This window comes from Haliotis rubra, unplaced genomic scaffold, assembly GCF_003918875.1.
Source record: "Haliotis rubra isolate DU_JTF1 unplaced genomic scaffold, ASM391887v1 Scf2, whole genome shotgun sequence".
NCBI lineage: Eukaryota > Metazoa > Mollusca > Gastropoda > Lepetellida > Haliotidae > Haliotis > Haliotis rubra.
Genome location: NW_025766002.1, coordinates 5,136,779 through 5,156,401, shown reverse-complemented (window position 1 = coordinate 5,156,401; position 19,623 = coordinate 5,136,779). Strand labels below are relative to the sequence as shown.

At 40.8% G+C, this 19,623-nt stretch overlaps 2 protein-coding genes across 3 annotated transcripts; one reads left to right on the top strand and one right to left on the bottom strand.

Moving 5' to 3' along the window:
- Window positions 1-862: 862 nt before the first annotated feature.
- LOC124275405 (thiopurine S-methyltransferase-like) lies at window positions 863-12,620 on the bottom strand. Of its 2 annotated transcripts, XM_046710975.1 has the most exons (10): window positions 12,454-12,620; window positions 11,792-11,889; window positions 11,217-11,240; window positions 10,916-11,008; window positions 6,455-6,584; window positions 5,865-5,917; window positions 5,306-5,342; window positions 5,165-5,204; window positions 4,768-4,812; window positions 863-4,165 (listed from the first exon to the last, which is right to left on the bottom strand). In XM_046710975.1, the coding sequence occupies exons 2-10, from the start codon at window positions 11,872-11,874 to the stop codon at window positions 4,011-4,013; spliced, it is 660 nt and encodes a 219-aa protein (XP_046566931.1). In that variant the 5' UTR covers window positions 11,875-11,889; window positions 12,454-12,620; the 3' UTR covers window positions 863-4,010. The 2 variants fall into 2 exon arrangements, with proteins under 2 accessions (XP_046566931.1, XP_046566930.1); XM_046710974.1 differs by lacking the exon at window positions 11,217-11,240 and having other exon boundaries at window positions 11,768-11,889; window positions 12,454-12,616.
- Window positions 12,621-14,176: 1,556 nt separating this feature from the next.
- Window positions 14,177-18,807, top strand: LOC124275408 (thiopurine S-methyltransferase-like). The gene is made up of 4 exons (XM_046710977.1): window positions 14,177-14,274; window positions 14,681-14,773; window positions 15,928-16,057; window positions 17,910-18,807. Exons 1-4 carry the CDS (start codon window positions 14,249-14,251, stop codon window positions 17,964-17,966), a joined length of 306 nt encoding a protein of 101 aa, XP_046566933.1. The 5' UTR covers window positions 14,177-14,248; the 3' UTR covers window positions 17,967-18,807.
- The last annotated feature ends 816 nt before the right edge of the window (window positions 18,808-19,623 follow it).

The following is a 19,623-nucleotide window of genomic DNA, read 5'->3' as shown; positions in this document are numbered from 1 at the left end:
TCACAAAGCACTAAGGTGATCGTAAGTCACTAAGGTAACCTTAGTGCAATGTTAAAGAATGGGAGTTAAGGTTAACCTTAGTAAAGGTTGCTTCGTGAAAGGAGCCCCAGGATAGGTTATCAAAACTGAAAGTAAATGCCATCTGAAGTTTACTGAACATAGTAACTATGTGTGGTATGTTCCTCTTTTATGCATATCAATCAGAATTCCAGCTTAGGTTGGCAAAAACAAGACGTTTAACAATAGCTTCAGTTATATCGGTAATCAAACTGCGAGTGCCCTTCTTCTGATTTACTCACCGAACTTTGAATAAAGGAGACAAGTGTTACCGCTTTATGTGTTTCGTGTTTAGATCTGTACGCAAGACAAGAGGCCATGATTTCAACTTTCCTATTGTCAGTTTTACCTCTATGACGAGTAATATTCCAACAGGTCAAACTTTTGGTGTTTACATTTCACAACATTGTAGGTACAATCGCGCATACCCTCTTTACCAAATTTGTCTTGTACCGTAATAATTCCCGATTTTGTTCAGGTGAGGTAATGACTATCTTTTCTAAGGGGAACAGGATATGCTCATCTCTTCCCGAACACCCGGTATCTTCACTATTAGCGGTTCATGAACACATGCTCATGATATAAACGACATCGTACTTTCCACTCAACTCTTGGCAGAGATTGCTTGATGATGTGGACAGGGTTTTGTCCTCCATTTTCTACTTTAGAAATGAAACACAGTTCTGTTCAATGACGGTCGATTGGACAACTTTCATTTCAATTCGGCGCTTCTCGCCTAAGTTGCCAATGTCCTCCAAGTGTAGCCGACTACTATGTCGTCATAGTTCAGAGGCAAGGAATGAAAAACGTTTCAGAAAAATATTTATTACAACACACTGGAGGTCACTTTTAATGTCTCTGAATAAACATTTATTTGCAGTTGACTCAGTATAGATATATGACCACATGAGGCTGGGTGTATTTCGCCTTCAGCAATATTCCAGTGATATCCAATCACTAATTGACTGGGGGCATTGATAGAAATGCCGTTGATGCTGATGTTGATGTTGTTGGGCATGTGAATGCTATAGGAAATACAGTGGATATCAATGATGATATCGTTGAATATATAGTTCATGATAATGATGACGATGATGATGATGGTGGTGGTGGTGATGTCTGTCCTAACATTAATGATGCAGAGAATTCCGTTAAGATACTCCCGTTAAATATATGTGGCCTTAGGAGGTGTTTACAATATAAGGAACTAGTTGATATGATGAGCATAATGACATCGTTGGATTTCAATAACCTAAAACTGACTTCTTAGAAAATATTGAAATACCTAGATATAAATTATTCTTGCAAAATAGAAAAAGTTTAAGAAAATCTGGCGGTATTGGTAGAGCCTTTAAACACAAACTAGAAATGCATATCACATTCGTGACTGAAGAATTATGTGACTACATATTATGGATTAAAATAGACAAAACACTATTTTTGTCAATGAAGACAATTTCCATGGTATTGTGTAAATACCGCCTGAAAATTCTAAATATTTTACCAGTGAGACATTCACTAACACTGAACAATCTTTACTATATTATACAATGTCATCTATCAGCGAGCATATCATCTTAATGGGAGACTTCAATGGAAGCACAAAATTACTAATTAAATTACATTATATTTAATGAGCAATTGTTAATAGATCTAGACATGACTGACTGACTGATTGAGTTGGGTTTTACGCCGCTTTTAGCAATATTCCAGCAACATCACGGCGGGGGACACCAGAAATGGGCTTCACACATTGTGCCCATGTGGGGATTCGAACCCGGGTCTTCGGCGTGACGAGCCAACGCTTTAACCATTAGGCTACCCCACCACCCCGTCTAGACATGAATGCAAGTGATATTGATAGTGACTATGAACCTACTAATATTTTAGAAAACCTTAATCTGCCTAGGGACAGGGCGAATGAAGACACAAAAAGAATGAATAATTCAGGAAGCAAACTTATAGAAATATGTAAAAACATGAGTCTATTTATATCTAATGGTAGAATTGGACATGGCAGAGGTATTGGTAGAAGAACCTGTAAAGATGCTAGTGTGGTAGACTATGTTTTATGGTCATCCTCATGCTTACCTCTCACCACTGATCTAAATATCTTTGACTTCTCACCGATGTATTCAGATGTGCACTGCCCAGCAACATTTAGCTTAGCTAAATAAATCCACAGAAATCCGAGACAGGCACCCAAAGCACCGCTAAAACAACTCAAAGCTCAAGCTCTAAACCAAAGCGACATAATAAACATAAAACCGATGAATTCCTCCAAAATTTAGATATAACTCAGATAAATAATCTCACAGTGAAAACACACGTAGGTTCAAGCTGACCCAGTAACAGTCAATGACATCACTAACGAGGTCGCGCACGTGCCCGGACGCTGCACGGAAATACTTACATAGAGAATTTACGAAGAAGGACCGAAAATGTAAACCTTGCTTCGGAGGAGAATGTTATAAAGCTCGTAAGGTATTTTATAAAGCAAAACGACGTTTACGAAAACACTGGATAGACATATAAAGCGGTGTAAAGACGAAGTCGGTTAAATGTTTAGGGAGACCCAATAAGCACTCTCCTAGTGACAAGTATTAAGGATCTCGGTGCCACTAAAGCCATGTTCTTGATACTTGCCGTTGGCCTGTTTGTTGTTTGCCTTTGATTCAATGATAGTACCTATCCTAATGTATGGCTCAGAAATTTGGTGTATTGAAAATGTGGAATGTCTGGAAAAAATCCATTTAAAATTTCTACGACTTATTACAGGACTAAGGAATTCCACACCTCGATTTATGCTTCATGGGGAGCTCGGTAGATTCCCAATCACGTTAACTATCTATAAACGCCATATTACCTTTTGGCATAAACTAACCAACCATAATAGAATCAATAAACTTTCACAACTTATTTATAATTACTTGATAGTGGATAATGAAAGCGAAAAACTACTACAAAAACCATGGCTGGTGAAAGTTAAGGATAACTTAGATGGTACTGGATTATCGTATGTGGTCAAAACCCCGTCCTCCTGTACAACTCAGTGGCTAGCTCTACAGGCAGAACACATACTTAAAGACCAATTTATTCAAAAGTGGAGAAATGATGTTGTTGCTTCAAGCTCAAAAGCATTTTATTATCAATACCTTAAATAGTATCCACTATTTGACACATACGTATCTTTCCCAAAGCGAATATCAATTCGATTATAAAGATTTATTACATCTAATCACAATATACCAATAGAAACTGGCCGCTGGGAGAACATACCACGCTGTGATAGAACTTGTAAACTGTCAAACTGCATATATTGCTGATTAATTTCGTTATATTTTTGAATGTCAAAATCTTTGTGACGCTAGAAAATGTACTTATCATCCCCCAAAACAAAATATCCAAGTCTGCAAAGTTTTGTTAAATTATTTACAACTAATGACACTAAAGAAATTATCAGTTTATCAAAATTTGTATGAAAAGTATCAGCCCTTATAAGAAACATAAACTGAGACTATCTACGGCCATCTTGTATTATATTTTTGTATTTATATATACTATATATTATAACTATTTTTTTCATTTGATTTTGTATAAAAAATATTTGTATTCTCTCTTGTACTACCAACCGTGGTTATTTGAGAATAAATGATTGATAGATTGATTGATTGATGTTCTGTATCCTCTACATTGCATGGAATTGTGAGAAGTGAAGAATTATCATAAGAAGGTGCTGTAAAATCACCCATGTTCTTTCTCAAGTGACTTCTCAAAAAAGAATTGAACACTATGTCTTGTCACGTTTTATTACCAAACCATATCACATTTCTATCACTTACTATGGTATGCCACCTAATTTGCCCAACAGAGATGATATGCATATACTGTTGGCAACAGTTCCCGGAATCAAAGTGCATCATAAGATGAAAGCAGGAAAAGTGACATTTCAGTCAGTTCCTCTTCCGCAGACAGTAGGTCTGTAGACAAACCTTGGCATCATATTCTGTGAAGTCCTGTGGCATCGCGTCTTTGTCAGCGTCACCACCGTGGGCCTCGCTGAAGTCGTACACGTACTCGTCCAGATACTCCACGTCACAAATGTCGCCTGTGATAAAACAACGAGCAGGCTGCCTGATAAACACCATTGACACAGACGAATCTGGCATTCACACTGTGATACAAGCACCCTGATGTAATACTCACTGAAACACTGATGTTGTGATACAATATATGGAGTCACACATATGCAGTTTAATTGGTAATAACGATGATGAAGGCAGTGTAACACATACTCATATTCCTAATAAAGAAATGATTTCAGCCAGCATGTGTACAGCTTAGGACTGGATAAAATGACTCGAATATGTTGACCTTCTGGGGCAAAGTTACGTCTCCGATATCCATCGATAATCGGTCGATATTTAGTAAACGATCGATTATATATCTCTATGATCTATATGGATAGCCAACCCTAGAACGGACATATCACAAACAGTGATGTCAGGTCTTTTATAGAATGCCACCTTGTCAATACCCACAAGCACTGAGAAGATGCACAGAAAGAGTCATGGCAACCTCGGATTCGAACCCATGATCAAATGATTCGGTCACGCTTAAGAAACGCAACTCTACTTTGCGAATTACAAGCCCTTAGACGAATGGATCCGGTGTTACTATTGCAACACAATCGTATGGAAAGGGATTTACCGTATAATTCCTTCAACTGTCCTTCACTGAAGTGATAGGGAGCCCCTGCAATGAAGGACACATATGTCTGTAAGACAATTAGCTACATTCAGAACACAGTCAGTTGTTTTCTTTGTGAAACTTTCAAAATATATATGTTGCTTTATCTATAATTCTTCGATCTAGAATGTACCTTGGGTGTTCTGAAACTGGCTGTGTAATATGCCCGAAACAAGAAGTGGCATGATAACAATCGTTTCAAAGCAATACGATAAGTATAAGAGAGCTTTTACTTTGTAAAATGCTGCGATATTCTGCCCTCATGGTTCTTAAGTGTATATGGTCAGTGACTGGTCAAGAGGATAAGGATTTCAACAGCCCATGGAATTGAAACCAGTTACAGACACGGTCTTTTTACCTGAACCTCCTTTCTTGGGAAACTCCAGCATTGTGATACACTTGGGCCCCATAACCCCTCATAGCTTTAATGTACCTGGAATACAAGCCATCACAAAGATGAATCTGTATCTACCTTCATACTGTTAGTAACTTGTGATAACTTGGGCCCCATGACTCCCCTGACAGCTTTCATGTACCTAGATTGTAAGTCACCACAAAGGTGAATTTGTATCTGTCTACATACTGCATGCACGCTCAGACGCTAAGTACAACTGTAAACTGTTTCATTGCTTTGGAAAGACTACATTTATAAACTAGTTTGGGATAGAAATCCCCTACTGATTGGTTCAACCTACTCGTCTCTGTCCCTTTCATCTACAGCACACATCGAGATTCCTGGAACACAATATAGCCATCTTAGTGTGCTGTTGTAGGTGGAGATTCTGAGGGAGATGCAGTAAAACAATCTCAGCGTGCTACTGTGGTAACTGTAAGATTCACAACAAAACCCTGCGTATGCTGTCATTGTCAAACTTCAAACACAATGTAACAATCCGGGCGTTTTGTTGCAGGTGGCGTTTCTGAGGGAAATGTACTAAAACACTTTCAGTGTGCTTCATTACTGGTGAAATGACAGAAAGAACCACATATAGTCACATGCAGTTTTCAGTTCTAAACCCTGAGATAAATCACAAAACGTAGTGTCCGAACATACTTACTCATTAAAACGAAAGAAGTTCCCCACGTAGAACTTGAAGTTACCACTTGCATTCTGTGGGGAAATGGAACAAGATGGATACCAACTGACTTCATAGCATATATCATTTCTGTCTCCGTGTTTGATAACTATTTGGATCTAGATTACCTTATACAAGCAAACCTTGCAAATATGCTCGCATTGGGTCATGTTGACCTTATATTCCAGCAAGCCTTGCAAGTATGCTGCATTAGGTCATGTTGACCTAAATACAAGCAAGCCTTGCAAATATGCTCGCATTGGGTCATGTTGACCTTATATACAAGCAAGCTTTGCAAGTATGCTGCATTAGGTCATGTTGACCTAAATACAAGCAAGCCTTGCAAATATGCTCGCATTGGGTCATGTTGACCTTATATACAAGCAAGCCTTGCAAATATGTTCGCATTGGGTCATGTTGACCTCATATACAAGCAAGCCTTGCAAGTATGCTGCATTAGGTCATGTTGAACTAAATACAAGCAAGCCTTGCAAATATGTACAAGCAATGCGGAGCAAGCACGTGCAGGTTTCGTCGTGTACGCCCTAACTATACGCAAATAAGGCAAATACCTTGTACAGTTTTCCGTTCATACTGGGGACGTCTTCAATGATAGGTTTCTGCTTGTACTGCTTGAAGATCCGCTGTGCGGCGCTCTCGGCCAGATCAGCGCCAACCACAGTGTGTCCTCGCTCACAGAACCTACACACAAAATGGAAATTGTCAGCAAAATCCGAGAGTATCCGGTGAGCTCGCCGGTTCGAATTCAAGATCGTACCTCAAGAGGGATACGTGCCAGGTGACAATTTTTGTTTTTGTTTGTTTTACGCCGCACTGAGGACTATTGCAGCTATGTGGCGGCGGTCTAAAAATAACAGAGTCTGAACCAGACAATCCAGTGATCAACAGCATGAGCATCGATCTACGCAAGTGGGATACGATGACATGTGTCAACCAAGTCAGCGAGCCTAATACCACCGTTATACCGAGCTTGCGACCCCACTGCGACCGATGTTTGTCTCTCGGTCGCATTCACTCGTGCACACTCGCACTGAGATCGTCGTTTGCGACCGATGGGTCACTCGCTTTTTCGGTCTCAGTTTGCTCACATCGGTCGCAGTGGGGTCCTGGTGCGGTCGCATGTCGGTTGCATGCACACGCAACTTGATCGCGCTCACTCGCCCAAAGTGACTCTTTTCTTTAAAATTGTTTCATGGGAGTGTTGTACACATGTAATTTTTTGTTTTCTTTTGAATATGGAAATTATTTCTTGATTAAATTATTATAAGCTTCAACACATCTTTGTCTTCTTTTTCATGACAGATGGGTTGTTTATTTGGTATAATACGGCTTAAATCATTTACAAGTGGAATATTTAACAAAAAAGCAACATGTCTGCATGTGAGCTTAATTGGGAATAATATAACACCACTTTCAGAGTATGTCCTAACTCCTTTATCAGGTGAAGGAGGGGCAATATTAAGACAATCACCTGATGAAGGAGTAAGGCAATACTCCGAAAGGTGGTGTTATTCCCCATAAAGAAGTTCACTCAGAAATCATGCCTTCCTTTTCTTCTCACTCATATGAAATCCTTGAATTAAGAGATCATGCTTGCTGTCATAAAGAGACTTGGCTCTTGAGTATAACTAGAAGTGAAAGATGTCACCCTGTGCTTGCTTATCATGCATACACCCGGCACATTGTGAAACCCAACTCGCTCAGAAAACGACAGACAATAAGAGAGAATTAAATATTTAATGATATAATCATTAACGAGGACAGATTGATAAGTTTTAATACACAATACTGTATAATATACAAAGGCATGTTTGTTTAGATTTCATATCACTCCACATTCTGGAATGTTCTCACATGACATCAAATCACATCACATCAAGGAATGTTATTATATATCTTGGTCCTCCCGTCGAGGTGGGCGTGTGAGGGTCACCATTCTGTCCTGCCAAGCAACTGCTCCTCTCATTAGGTCGTTGAAGCAGTCTTTTTTGGTACAGCCACTGAGTATTGGCAGCTGTATGGTCCTTGTTTGTGGTTTCAGGAGGACCGTTGTCTTCGTTGAGAGTGATGCCTCGTCTCCAGGAACCTAACACGATTCCATGATTGTCGTCATCATGGTCAACCTCGACGTCTTGGATGCCTGGGTGTCTCAAGCTCAAGAGGTTGTGAAGTACTATACAGCACTCTGTCATGGTCTGGACAATTTCAGGGGTTTGATGCAGCGCAGTCATGAGACACCTCCATCTGTTAGCCATAATGCCGATGGCAGTCTCTACCAGTCTTCCCCTTGACATACGGTAGTTCTACATCTGTTCTTCTTTGCTCAAATTTCTCTTGGACCAGGGATTCATGAGAATGGTCTCATGGCAAAATCATCATCGGGCAATATGAAGTAGGGCAGGTTCCTAGATTGATCATCTGATTTAGGGTCAGCTGGTTCATTAGGTTCAGCTGGGGGAATGCCAAGTGCACCACTCTCCAAGCGTTCCTTGAAACTTGATGCATTGAAGATTTGGGCATCTGATTGGTGTCCAAGACCTCCAGTACTCACCCACAGGAACTTGTAGTCGTGGCCCACCAGTGCCAGCAGAACGATGGAGTAGCAGCTTTGTAGACACACCAGCAGTCACTTCCACTGTTTGGAGGTGCACGGATTTCGATGTGTTTACCATCCGGAGCAGCTATGGCATGAGGTACTTGCTATCTTTCTTCAAACTGTTGGGTTCTTCTTCTTCCACTCTTCCTCTGTTGTAGGTGTCTTGAATACCTCGTCTCTGTATGCTTCTGTGATAGCTCTGCAAACTAAGGGTACCATGCGCTGAACTGATGTCCTGCTGACCCTGTAGCTGTATGCCATGCTTGCATACTGGTCACCGGTTGCTAGGTGTCTTAATGTCAGTGCGAGTTTCAACCCTGCTTCCAAATGGGTCTGTAATTGGTGCCTTCTCCTGTTATCATGGGCCCTACTCTTTCTAGAATTTCGTCAAAGAGTTCGACTGGCATCCTCATGTAGTTCTTGAACTGAGTTGGATTCTCTTCCTTCAACTTCTGGACAAGGTGGTAGTACTGGCAGTGGTCTTGTGTCTCCGAAGGGGTAAGTCACTCTCGTACCCAAACTTCACGCTGTCGACGCCTTCTTCTCCTTCGCTGAATGTGTCTAACCATGGCCAAAGTGCAATTACCAATATCCTGTATTTGTTGGTGGGTTTCCGACAGCAAGGCAAAGACCAGGGTCATTTCAGTGTCCATCTTCTCTAGGTGTTTTCAGTCTGCTGTTCAGGCTCAGAATGACACGATCTCAGACGGTCGCGGACGTTTTTAAACTTTGGTGACCGATCGCGAATAAGTCTTGGTGAGGTTGTATAGGTCTCGATGCGATCTTACAAAGAGTCGCCATGGTCGTACAGAACTCACATAGACTCGCATTGGTCGTGATACGGTCGCACTCGATCGCACGAACAGTCGCACTGGTCAGGTCGGTCGCAGATTGGTCGCAAGTCAGTCGCAGAAACTATCACGTTGGTCTCAACCTAGTCGTGGCTGCTCGCAGGGAAAATCGCCAATACTGTCGTACCACAGTATGACCCTATTGTGACGACTATACGACCGATCGTATCGCTCTCAATTTGGTCTTGCTCGCCCAAAAAATGACCTGTGAACACTTTTTGGTCGTAGTGGGATCGCACAGCTGGCTTGGTGTGACCGGAAAGTCAAACTGTGTCAAAATCGGCCGCAAAAATTCAGCAACCGGGTGCGATCGAACTGGTCGCAGTGATCGCGCTCGGTTATCTACCGGTCGCGGCTTGGTGGAACAGGGGCCTAACCAGCAGTATAATCTCAAGTACTGTCGGAAGTGCTAGAAAAATGCTTTTTGACTTATATTTAAAATACAAAGGTATTACAGTTACTTAAATAACAAATATCACTTCAAGAAACATCTACCTAATGTAGACCGAGGGAATACATTTTGAGACATGCTCTAAAAAGTGTTTTACTGACGCAAATACCAAAAACTTAGGGGTAGTGGGACGTTATTTGATACAAACATTAATTGCCTGTTTTACTTCATCAGCATCCAAGGTATCGACAGGTGAAATTGACACCTGAGCACACGCTCGGGCGAGGGGTCATCTCAATAGATGTTTTCTGCAAAATGTTGAATATGTGTACGTATAGTATACGCATTGGTTATGTAAGGGATCATTTGTGTATGTGTGTTTGTTTTGAAATAAACATTCGAATTCCTGTACATTGGAAAGAATCCTTTCACTTGTGTTTTCTTATCGATTGATTGTAGAAATGTGCAACGTTTCAATAAATGTTTTGCATGTCAACAGTATATTTCATTGAAAAAATATGGATGTAATTCGGTCAGTTTAATCTAGTTGTGAACATTGGCCAAAGATTTAACGAAGTCACTGGTGTAGCTTCTTTAGAATATATATATTCTTCTTCTCATAAAGTTTGTAGACCGCCCGTCTAAGTACTCCTTTGTCAAAGTTGTCAAGGATGGTCTTACGTCCCGGTTTTGCTTTTGAGACGGTCCCTGTCTTGTCTGATTTGTTTACAATATTGTAAACATGCTGGTAAGACATACCAACAGCTCTACAAGTTCTGTAATAAACCCTTTCTAAACTAATGAAAGGTTTACCTCTGTCTTTTTCAAGCAGAAAAAAAAATTAAATACCTTTGCAACAATCGACTGCAAATCGTTGGCCATATTGGACACTGTAATAAAGATGTGCATGCATGACGGGAAACTTATTTCTCAAGACTTAACATTTATATTAATATTTCTTCAATAAAGAAACGATATTTAAGTAAAGTAACACACAAAGATTCAACATTTATTTGTTTAGGATAAACGCTAATTTATATTTTTACAGCACCTGTATTATTAGCATAAATTTAAAGACTATTTCAGATTTCAATATTTTCTTAGTGATCCATAAAATTCTGCATGGGATTCAGTCGGAATTGCACGTCCACAGATGTGTGACATAAACACTCACCAGATGAGGTCGAAGGTCGTCGCACAGAGTGGGACCAGCACTTTCATTCCTTTCCGTCCGTCAGTAACTTTCTCAAAATATTTCGCCAGATTTCTGAAAGGACATTATCAGGAAAATGTATGTTTTAGTGTCAATTTTCACGACTCCAGTCGGTTGGAACCACCCTACGTTTACCTACTGGCCGAGCTCCCTGTAGGTGAAGTCCAAGTGCCGACCTACTCAACCCCATCTATACCCACTGGCCGGGCTCCGGGTAGGTGAAGTCCCTGTGTCCGACCTACTCCACCCTATGTATACCTACTGGCCGGGTTCCGTGAAGGTGAAGCCCCAGTGCCCGGCCTACTCCAACCAATGTATACCTACTGGCCGGGCTCCCAGTAGGTGAAGTCCCAATGCCCGACCTACTCAACCCTATGTATACCTACTGGCCAGGCTCTGTTTAGTGAAGTCCCAGTGCCCGACCTACTCTACCCTATGTATACCTACTGGCCAGGCTCCGTGTAGGTGAAGTCCCAGTGCCCGACCTACTCAACCCCATGTATACCTACTGGCCAGGCTCCGTGTAGGTGAAGTCCCAGTGCCCGACCTACTCAACCCTATGTATACCTACTGGCCAGGCTCTGTTTAGTGAAGTCCCAGTGCCCGACCTACTCTACCCTATCTATACCTACTGGCCAGGCTCTGTTTAGTGAAGTCCCAGTGCCCGACCTACTCAACCCTATGTATACCTACTGGCCAGGCTCCGTGTAGGTGAAGTCCCAGTGCCCGACCTACTCAGCCCTATGTATACCTACTGGCCAGGCTCTGTTTAGTGAAGTCCCAGTGCCCGGCCTATACCCTATGTATACCTACTGGCCGGGTTCCGTGAAGGTGAAGTCCCAGTGCCCCTGGTCCCAGCCTTTCAGCCAATCATTGATCCTACCATCGGGAGTATCAGGAACACGATCCTCTTGTGACATCGTTCAGATTTATTGCTGAAATAAAACTCAATAGTTACATGGGTATGTTTCTCGTGGTATAAACCTGGACTATAGTTTGTATTGATTTTGGCTGAGGTATAGAGAGGATTTACAGAGATATGACAGTCATGTTATAAACAAGTCAAATCCAAGGATCCCGTGAGCAGAAATACCGAAAATATCGCAATATTTAGTTCTAGGGCCCTTTTGGCAATGAAATCACAGCCATTCCCGTCATTCTCGACTTCGCATATGAAGCTGTACTCTCATTTGCATGTGCACGCAGAATCTCTTGTTATAGAATACAAGGGTGTGTCCACTGACGCGTAATGTCAACAGAATATAGAGGCGACCTGTGGGCTCTGCAGCAGTCTATAGGCGAGGTCGGTACAGACATCGACGACAGTGAACAGGCTGAGGTCGTAAACGGATATTCCAGACTGGCGAGTTGTGGTTCGGTGCACTGATTCTGTGTGAGGTAGGGTACACTATGTGCCGTAGGAGCATAGTGTGATTAGCTATTAGTGCGATCTTACTTTGCTAAAGGTCTGAAGTCAATACAGCGCTAGATTAACTTACCTTCACAGCTAGAGCACACCTAGCCTTGGTCCATGCACAACGCCTGTTTCAACTACCCGTTCAGTGTTGACTGAGAGGGGTCATATCAAAAGATGTTGGGTGAAATAGTTGGTGTGTGACATGAATTTGCTATATGTAAATGTTTAAACAGATTGAGTGACTCAGCGATTCATCCGGTTCAAGATGTTCTGCGCCATAATTTCAGGTGAGGGTTTATATTGTTCAGACGTCATAATTCGAGTCAGATGTGCGTAGTTAAAAAGGTTCTGGTGCCTTATTTCGGTTCAGGGGTTGTGTGGTCCAAATAAACTGGCGCCATAATTTCGGAGCAGAGGTTGCGTGCTTCAAATGTTTGGGCGCCATAATTTCGGCCCAGAGGTTTTGATAAGGTCCCTATGGTTACCTCCCTTACATTGATCAACACTCGTCTCGGTGTCGTATATTACGAAATTAGTTCAATTGTCAGTGACGACTTCGATCGTTAAAACCTTAGGGTAGTTGGATAAGCGTGCACTGATCAATTAGTGGACTGTACGCTTACTGTACAAGCAACCTACCTAGTGTACTGTATGTGTGGAGTGAAGCTCCGCGAGGAAGGAGGAAATCTTCAGGTATTTTGACCGGGGTCGTGTCTCGCTTGATCAGAGCAGCGTGACCCAGGAGGCATCCACGACATATATGGGTCAAGGCATCTAGGACACTCTGCAGTTAAGGTATAGGAGGACTTGGAGTGAGCGTGTGTTTACGGGGTTTTTAGATTTTATTCCAAAATATAGGCATGATTTTAATACGCTGACTATTATCTTGCTTATGTACAAACGGTGAGTCAAATTCAAACAATTTTGACTTTGACTTTATTTTATGTGTGTAGTGAGTGACACCTAGATACTAGATATCACGTCTTTTTAATCTAGCTGAATTAATTTTATTAACATGACGGAATTGATGGTTTTGAAGAAGAAACAGTGAGTGAGTATGGTTTTACGACGCTTTTAGCAATATTCCAGCAATATCACGGACACAAGAAATGGGCTTGACTCTCGTTGTACCCATGTGGGTAATCGAACCCGGGTCTTCGGCGTGACGAGCGAACCACAGGGGCTTGTAACGCTAAAAACTGCCATCAAGGTATGTACTGTCACTGACGGGGTCTTAGTACTATATAAAAGGATCCTTTTCTCCACCACCGGGAAAAAGAAATAGACAGTGAGTGTTATCTGAAATTTAAACACAGTCATGCATGTTGCCTTGTAAAATATTGGAATGAACGTAGATTCACAGAAGTTTTAATGGTTCTAACTTCAACGACTGTGGTCGATGTCGGCAGAGGTACTACAAGAATGTCAACCAGGTGCCGAAGACCCAGGCTCCATGCCCCACATGTCTACAATGTGTGAAGCCTATTCCTGGTGTCCCCCGCCGCAATATTGCGGGAACACTGTTAAAAATGTCGTTAAACCATACTCACTCATTATTTCTTTTTCAAAACCATCAATTTCATCATGTAAATGATAAACTCAGCTGGATTAAATAAATATACATGGTATCTACATATTATGTATACATGGTATCTACATATTATGTATACATGGTATCTACATATTATGTATACATGGTATCTACATATTATCTATACATGGTATCTACATATTATCTATACATGGTATCTACATATTTACATGGTGAGCTATAACCATGGCTGAAGCAGAGCCACAACCTTTCCACGTGGTCCCCGTTCCCCGATGACTCGGATGAACGTCTCAAACAGGTTGTCGATTTCTGGAACGAAGGCGAGATGGATTACCCAGCTGAACTTAACCCGTGAGAAATAATCGATAGATTCATCCTACCCGTGAAGATCCGGGTTAGAATTGGCCTTCAGCAACCCATGCTTGTTGTAAGAGGCGACGAATGAGATCGGGTGGTCAGGCTCGCTGACTTGGTATACACATGTCATCGTATCCCAGTTGCGTTGATCTATGCTCATGCTAATGATCACTGGATTGTCTGGTCCAGACTCGATTATTTTAAGACCGCTGTCATATAGTTCTAGTGCGGAGTAAATAACACACAAACAAAAACTCTTATCCATTTATTCAATCCAACATTTCAAGCGTTTTTTAGGATTCTGTAGAATTATTAAATGCATTTATTAGCGTGTTTCTAAGTGATAAATTTCTGTGCAACTTTTGAAGCTACTAAAGAATATTATAAAACATTTTTGCAGGTCTTTAGAAAAGCACTTTGAGCAGCTGACAGGCTCCAGGACCAATCTGAAAGTACTCGTGACCCTATGTGGAAAAGCTGAGGATTTGAGATGGTGAATATTGTGTATTTCTGTTACATTCTCTCCGTCCTACCCTTGAAGCGTGGGAAAGACAGACACCCGTCCCAGCATGCACTCTAGCTTGGGTTGGCTAATGATATACATCATGGAGATCGATAATCGTTAACTAAATATCGATCGATTATCGATAAATATCGGAGACGTAACTTTGAGCAAAAATGCCAAAAACGTCTGAAAGAAATCAACATATTTGACATCCCTGGTGAGCGGTGACATGTTTTTCATGGACTACTAACAAAACAACGTCCTGGACATAATTAAACAGCAGACCATGAATAAAGTCCTAAATTTGTATGTTGTGTGGGAAAGCTGAAACTTACGATGTACGATATTATCGATAACACAATTTTCATACCCATAATCATTAACATTTTAACTATCGACGATATTATCCGATTATTGATCATTTTAGCCAGTCAGGTCTGTAGCTCACCTTCACCTCTTAAGTCAACATCGTCATCTGAGGCAACATCATGCAACAACGTCAACTCTTTAATCATTGATTTAACAGATTAAAGTTCTTTCCTTGACAATCCGCAAGGTGGTGGAATGTACAACGACATATCTATGTAAAATCGATCTCTTACTGTTGCTATGGTACCTCATCCCTACCAGAAATACAATACGCCATCAACAGGGTATCTCTCAGCGTCGTAGCGTGTACACACTCATTTTCATCTGCCCAATAGATAAATACATAAGTAAATCTTGGACATCGTTCAGCGTTAAAATGCACAAACCCCGCTCTTCAGCCAATCAGGACACAGTCATTGGTTTTCGGTTTGCAAAAGAATAATTGCTTAGTTATCTGATCATATGCCATGGAATTACTTTCAATTTATTTTTATTAACACAAGCTGGCATTGGAGAAACATATGTAACAAACATGATGATTTAAAGGAAAGTCACGTCATAGAGTGAGTGAGTGAGTGAGTGAGTTTTATGCTGCTTTTAGAAATATTCCAGCAACATCACGGCAGGAGACACCAGAAATGGGCTTCATACATTGTACCCATGTGGGGAATTAAACCCGGGCCTTCGGCGTGACGAGCGCATGATTTAACCATTAGGCTACCCACCGCCCCTCACGTCATACAGACTAACCTTCACCTCCACTTGAAAATCAGGTTATCGGACAAAGGTCACTATGTTGTGGGAGTGGACATCGCAGAGAAAGCTGCCAGGGATTTCTTCTCTGAACAGAAGCTGGAGTACACAACAGAAGAAGTTCCGGGCATCAAGGGGAAGGTGTTCACTGTAAGCTGGTTGGTTGTTTAACGCTGCACGCAGCAATATGTCAGCTATATGTCAGTAGGCTGTAAATAATCGAGTCGGGACCAGACAATCCAGTGCTTAACCCGGCTCCAGATAAGGGCCGTATCGGCGTATGTACGGATACAATACGTGCACGATACGGTAAGAAATAATTTAGAAAACGTAGCAGATATGCGCCACAGCAATGGTGTACGGTCTTAGAATCATTTACAGACGTATTTATCTGAAAAAGTTTTGTTTTAATGTACTCCATTAAATTCCATTAAGGGCCTAGATTTCGAAGCTCTCTTAGCGCTAAGATAGTCGTAAGTTAACGTTAATGTATGGCACTTACGACTTTCCTAGCGCTAAGAGAGCTTCGAAAATCTAGGCCCAGTACTCTAAATGCACTCTTAAGTTTTTCCAGTACTCCTATATTAAAAAAATAAGGAGTAGGTACTCCTGATGTTGAAACATTATCTGGAGCCCTGGATTCACATCATCAGCATCGATCTACAAAATTGGCATATGATGACATGTATCAATCAAGTCAGCGCGCTTGACCACCCGATCCCGTTAGTCGCCTCTTATAACAACAACCATGGATTGCCGAGGATGGGTTGCTGAAAACCAGTTCTAACCCGGTTTTCCGCGGGTGTTTACTGCAAAAGTTGCTGGTAGTATTTAAAACTATTCTCTTTTTACAAATTTCAGAATAAAGATACAGATTACATTTTCAAGACACAAGTCAAAGATTCAGGCGCTGGTCAGAGATGTTTTGTTTGCCACACACGCTGGTAGTAGGCTAACTGTGTTTAACATCAGACACTGGATTGTCTGGCCCAGATTAATAAATACAGGTTCCTTGTGTTAATTGAATAATTCTGTGTGCAGCTTAAAGCAACACCAATCAAGTTAATATACACCAAACACCAAAATAAACGTTACCCTCCTTACTTAATGATGGATCCCGGAGGTACCTATCTTCAGCTGGCGTTGTGATGCGTGGACGTCCACTTCTTGGACACTTTACGTTGACCCCAGTCTGTCTGAAGCCCTGAATAAATCTTAAAACCGTGATACGGTGGCATCCAAGGGCGTTGGCAACAGCACTGTGTGTCGACACCACCTGCACCATCCCAATGGCTCTTTCTCTCTCTTCAGCTTTTAATCGTGGCATATTTCTCGTACTTGTGTATCATATCATGTATTCTAGGCTCTCTTCATACCCTATACAATCATTCTAAATGTGAAATGGATGCATATACTGCTTGAATATTTGGCGATTGATATTGCTATGTGTAAACTGAAAATAGAAAAGTGTTATTTTGCAAGCAAAATATTTAACAAAGATAATTTTAGATGTTCCTAAACATTTTTTCACAATATCAAAAAACGTTTTACTTGTTTTCACTAATGCAAATTAAGTAGAAAATGTTTAAAAGACTGAAATCACAGGAATCATTATTTTACAATTTTACACACTCTACAACAGTTGTTTCTTGTTTTAATAGTTAAAAAAATGGTGACTTTAAATGGTTTATCATTGTCCCAAAGCAGAATTTTATTTCAACCTTTCTTTTGGACATCAAAAGCACTTATTGGTTTCTTTCGGCATGGACGAATATAGGGCAATTTAACTCTTCAGAAAAAGATGCATTTTACCTAGATATGAATGCATTTGAGAATTGTTTTCCTGATTTGCATGACGCTGTTTTATTAAGCTTTCTTGTAAACTAACACCTTCTAAGATATCTTTGATAGTTTTTCAGTAATTTATAAAAGTAGGAGGGTAACGTTTCTTTTGGCGTTTAGTGTATGTTGTAATGTTGTTGGTATTATCTTTTTCGTGCAGAGCAAGACGGGCGAACTGAAATATTACTGTGAAAACTTCTTCACCTTTTCTCGGTAAGTAGTAAAATAAAAATGTCATATGCTCTCACTCGCTTGATAACGGTCTTAGCATCTACACCCAAACGTCGCATGTACTGTAACAAAGAAGTTGTATATCCACAGACCTATCCCCTTGTACATCCAACTCCCAAAAGCCACTCAAATAGGTTGCTCTCAGTGAGTCAGAGTACATAGTACTAGTAGTAGTAGTAGTAGTAGTAGTAGTAGTAGTAGTAGTAGTTGTTGTAGTTGAGGGGCGGGAGGAGGATGTATGATGAATAATAGTTGGTGTTGCCAGTATTCGATGATTGTATCTGCTATTGTGTAGTAATTATATGGCATGTTGAAAAAAACTAGCTTACAAAATTGCTTCCGACTCCGAGCACTTTCTTCACAATGAATATATACCTTTACCTTCTGGACGCCGCTTTCAAACTCCACTTTTTTAGAACTAACAGGGAATCAACATAATTTATTCCAACCAGCATCGCTATTTTAAAACCAGTAAATTTACGCTAAACTTTTATCGGTTGTATTCTCATACGTCAACCTGACATTGTATCTTCTGTATTTTAAATTATAAGCTCCTGCATCAAGCAATTACCTCTATGTTTTTATATTTCACTCTCCTGTTATGACCTGTTTGAGTGCTATTTTTATTCAGTAAAGTTTAAATTATACATCATATACCATAAACTGTACATGTTTATACCAGTTTATACCATAGTCCCTATGTGTAAATACTGTGTTGTTGTGTTGATTCGCATATAGTTACATGTACTATTTACTGCTTTTACGTATTATAGCATCTGATGTACAACAAATTCGCTTTCGGACAAATAAAGTATTTATTTTTTTAATTACCGATTTGTTCAGGTGAACTATCTTTTGCATGGGGAACTGGATATGCTAACCTCCTCTCGAACACCTGGTATCTTCACTATTGTGAATTCATGAACACTTGCTCATGATATAACCAAAATCGGACTATCGACTCTACTCTTGGCAGAGATTGCTTGTGGGTGTGGAAAGGGTTGTCGTCCACTCCCTATAGGCAGTTGGACTATAGTCGATTGGACAACTTTCATTTCTTGGAGTGCTTGTCCACTCCGAAGTCCGCGCTTCTCGCCTAAATTGCCAATAGCTACCGAGTGCAGCCGATTATAGTGTCGACTCAATTCAGGTGCATGTAATGAAAAACATATTTTGTACAACACATTAGAGGTCACTTTTAATATTTCTGAATGAACATTTCTTTGCAGTTGACTCGGCATAGATATATGAGATTATGATGAGGGTGGTTATAGTTCTTCAGCAATATTCCAGCGATATCCCATCAGGCATTGATGTCCTGTATCCTCGGCGATTCACGTGATTGTGGAAAGCATTATCAGAAGAAGGTGCTGTAAAATCACCCACACTCCTTCCCAAGGTTACGCAAAACCAGATATTTTCCCACTGACTTCTCGAGTGATTATTCATTTTTTTGGTTAAAATTAACTGTGATATCAACAGCTATTACATGAACATGTGTGCATAGACTGGCCTTAAAGACGCAATAGAAATATGAAATATGACCACCTCAGCCGGCTCCTTGTCCGACTACAGGAAGCTAATCAGACCAACCCCAGTTCCGCACAAAATGTCAACCACATGAAAATACCTGTGGTCACATT